General features: G+C 55.0%; 1 protein-coding gene across 4 annotated transcripts in view; it reads right to left on the reverse strand.

Annotated features, from left to right (window-relative positions):
• The window catches only part of HSF2BP (heat shock transcription factor 2 binding protein), an 87,415-nt gene extending 83,507 nt beyond the window's left edge, over nucleotides 1-3,908 (reverse strand). For 3 of the 4 annotated variants that reach the window (XR_009494429.1, XM_059886755.1, XM_024992272.2), the window contains exons 1-3: nucleotides 3,794-3,908; nucleotides 2,744-2,998; nucleotides 1,856-2,006 (exon numbers count right to left, since the gene is read on the reverse strand). Coding sequence is in view for 3 of the 4 variants with exons in the window: in XM_059886755.1 (XP_059742738.1) it covers nucleotides 1,856-2,006; nucleotides 2,744-2,779 (187 nt within the window). In the remaining variant the exon portion in view is untranslated. The remainder of the gene's footprint in view (nucleotides 1-1,855; nucleotides 2,007-2,743; nucleotides 2,999-3,793) is intronic. The other variant, NM_001035493.3, reaches the window with a different exon arrangement.
• Between the last annotated feature and the right edge of the window lie 79 nt (nucleotides 3,909-3,987).

Raw genomic sequence — 3,987 nt, forward strand, 5'->3', positions numbered from 1 at the left:
CACAGGGGGGAGGCCGAGGGCCGTGAGGCAAGACCTCCTGGAGTCTGCCTGTGATCGCGTCACCACGGATGCAGTTACGGACCTCGCTTTTGTAACCACTAGTTTGATTCTGACAGAGAATTAATCTCCAAAAATTGACTTGTGCTAACCAGCTCATGAGAAGTTCCTGTGTTTTTCAGAATGCCAGTGTGTTAATCTGCAGTGAGGAGTATACCTACCCAGCAGGCTAACATCCTCAGCTGCTCGTCAGCACTCTCCTCCCTAAAGACACAGGCACACAAGATGACTGACTGCTCTTCTGAGGCTGCTGAACGCACGTGCGGTCGACAGCGACCTGGAGCTACGGTAACCAGTGATGGGGGGCATACCTGGCAACATCCCAGGCGGAAACAAAGAACCCCTGCTGTGGACTTTATGGAAAGGACTACCTACAAAGGGCAGAGCAGGGGCCAGAGACCCGACAAGGATGGTAAGGCAGCTGGGACTGACAGCAGGCCTCCAGCTGAAAGGAGGAGAGGGGACAGTGTTCCTACAGCCTGGTGAGAGCTGGGAATGTGGAGGAGGCCCCTGGCCAAGGGTCACGGCTATGGAGGGAGCAGGAGGAAACACCCCCAACTCCTCCTGCCCATGGCTTCCTTCTCTCAGTGAGTCTTCACTGGCAACCAGCAAGGAAGTAAGAGGCACGCAATCTGCAGGAGCCCGCCTCGCGGAGCACACCACGGGCCAGGGAGGGTGCATCTGAGGACTCCTAAGGCAGAATAAACAGGCAGGGTCCCATGGGAACATAGTACTCTCGCTTCTAACTGGATGCCAGCCCCTTGACCGGATGCTCTTCCACAAACCAGAGACATGTACTGTTGAGTCCAGACAGCTTCTTGTCTGGACTAGAGCTAACGATATGATGTGGCCCCCAGACACACCTCTTCTAGAGGCTAGGTAGTGATAGCAAATGGTCAGTGTAACGGTAAGTTAGCCTTAACCACTGACAGCTGATTTAACAGTAACTCAGCCTCTGTCAGGAAAGTAACTGAATCAATCCAAAACACCCCCAAGAACTCCAACAGAGGCTTCTAGACCAATACCTGACGCAATGGCTGAGCTCAAATCTCAGAACCTGAACTGACAAGTTCTAGCAACTTAAATCGGTGCTAGAACTGAGCGGTTCCTCCACCGAGAGAGACCATACCTCTAAACACGCCTGAATCCATGCAAGGTTGCTAAATGGCAAGATCCTTTTACAAAGAAGGATCCTTGCATAAGAGGATCTTGTATAAGATTGTATGTATGTATACAAGAAAGGACTTAATTTTTAGAACAGAGCTTTTAAATAATAAAAGTATAAAACCCTTCTGCCAAAGATAAAAGGTAAAGAGCTAGGAACAGACACTAGAAAGTTGGCAACCCTTCCTCCAACAGGAACCTACACAAGGCCAAGTTACTCATTTGTGGGCCCCTCCCCTTCTTATGGAGCTTCCCTGGTGGCTCAGATGGTAAAGCATCTGCCTGCAGTGCGGGAAACTCGGGTTCGATCCCTGGGTTGGGAAGATCTCCTGGAGAAGGAAATGGCAACCCACTCCAGTACTCTTGCCTGGAGAATCCCTCGGACGGAGGAGCCTGGTAGGCTATACAGTCCATGGGGTCGCAAAGAGTCGGACACGACTGAGCGAGTGCTTTGCCTTTTGCCCCTTCTTATAAGTCTTATCTGACTCTCCCAAAGGTAATTACAAAGACTGTAACAGTATCTTAAAGTTTATTTACAATCACTTCCCAGTTTCCCAGTTATTTACATAAGGTAAACCTGCTGAAACACACTGCTGTGACCATCAGTGACTACTGAAGATGAAATATGACTCACTTTTTTCTACAATCTTTAATTTCTGGAAGGTTTCCAGTACTTCCCCATTTAGTATTCTGGGTAAGAAGTCCCGTATTTGCATCACTTCAGTTGTCAGTCGTTCAAGGTCCTTCTTTCTGACTTTAACAAATTCTTCTTTAGTTCCCATGTGCTAGAAAAACAAGCAGATCTCAAGATTACAGGTCTCCTCAGATGACTAAAACCAGCAGCCCAACTCAGCTTGCTTCCTTTTCTTTAAGGCCTCGTGTGCTCAAAATAGTTTCAAAGCACGTCTTTACCTAATGTACTGTTTTCTATGTATATTACATCCAGAGAGCTCAAGCCCCAGCTTTCACACTATGAGCCAGTTTTTTTTAAAGTGCCAACAAGGCCCTATTCCAGAACGCCAAAGAAAACGCGGGCAACTTTTTCTTAATGCTCCGGCAGCAAGCTATCAGGCGAGAAAGGCATCGGGATGGATGTGTACTGGGTGCGCCAGGCCCTTTATGGGCCGCCCTGCTTCGTACCGACCACAACCCTGGGAAACGGGGAAACAGGGAAGCCAGGTGACTCTCAAGAACCCCAGGACCGCGGACACAACCTGGATCTGAACTCGACAGCTGGGCACCAAAGGCTGACAAGTCCAACACGGCCAGGGCCTCGCGGGCGGCCAGGCCCGGCCTGGCCCAGGGGATCACAGGAGCACGCCCACCGCCCCCTGTGCGGCCCCCTGGACCCGCACACCCGAGGATTGGGACAATTTTCCAAGGCAGGGGTTGCCATCCCCTACCCAAGGCACGCTGTCTGCGGACGACGCCCAGGGCCCTCCCGAGCACACTGGACGGCACCCAGGAGCGGTGTGGGGGAGCGGGAGAGCCCACAGGCCGAGACCTGGATGCCCGCACTAACCCGACAGGTCTCCTCAGCGCCGCCAGCCTCGTTCATGATTGCCGCGGCCTCCGCTCTAGCGCCTGTGCGGCGGCGCGCCCTCTGACCCTCACGCCAGAAAGCGCGGGAACGCGTCCACGCCGAAAGTCAGGTACGGAGAGCCGCGAGGCTCAGGCCCCGCAGGTTTCGAAGCATTCTCGGCTGAAAGACCCAGAGTGGGTCCGCGGGATCCCGCCTTGGCTCTTCTGGCTTAACCAGACTCGTAAACTTTGTTAACTGCAAAGTACAAGGACAGTGAGACCCTCGCGTAAGTGTCCGGTGAAATAAATCGAATAGGGCCTTTCCCGTTCGGCGAGGGATGTCAGACCAAGGGGTGACAGGTTCAAGGGAACCAGCAGCCGGCCGCCTGGTTCCCGCACTCAGCTCCCAGCTCCATGAGCATAGGCCAAAGCTTTCTGACAACAGACTGCTTGGGAGGTCTGCCCTCGATCAGATCAGATCAGATCAGTCGCTCAGTCGTGTCCGACTCTTTGCGACCCCACTTAGTCCAGTCCGCTGGTACGTAACTGAAACGGCTACCGTAAGCTGGGACACATCGCCCAGTCCATTCAGCTGCCCCTCCACGTCCACTGAGTTCGCACAGTGCCCATGCGTTCAAAGGTACCAGTTACTGTACCACTAGGACTTCGTCTGTCTGAAGCCGGCCGCGAGCTGACACGGCCAAGTGCCCAGCGTGCGTGCCCTGCAGGCCCGCGGGCGGACCTCAAGATCACGCCCCCAATCCTCGCGGCCGGGACCTGGGCACTGGGGGTCGCCTGTCGCTGAGACCAGAGCGGCCCTCGAGGGGGGCTGCCCACAACATCCCGCCAAAATTCCCAAGGGCAGCCTCTCTCCCCAGCCTCCACCCCGCCCTGGCGGCCGAGGAGTCCAAAGCGATTCAAGACTCGGTGCCGCGTCTCCCGGGAAAGAGCTGCCAATCGGACCAGGATTTAGTGGAGTGGGCGCAAAGATTCTAGACCACATAAAACTGGCTATCGGACTCTTCCCGGCCAACACGCAACGCCGGCTAACCTCGCCGTCAACGGCCACGAGCTTTGGCTACCGAGAGACGGCAGAGGCGGAGAGGCGCGCAGCTAACCAGGGATGCGCGGCTCAGCCGGCTGCCTAGGCAGCCGCGCTAGCTCCCAGAACGCGCTGCGAGCGGCGGCCGGCGCCTTTGTTACGCCATCAGCCCGCGCGCCGCTGCACACGCCATAGCCTTCTGC

This window comes from Bos taurus, chromosome 1 (genome assembly GCF_002263795.3).
Source record: "Bos taurus isolate L1 Dominette 01449 registration number 42190680 breed Hereford chromosome 1, ARS-UCD2.0, whole genome shotgun sequence".
NCBI lineage: Eukaryota > Metazoa > Chordata > Mammalia > Artiodactyla > Bovidae > Bos > Bos taurus.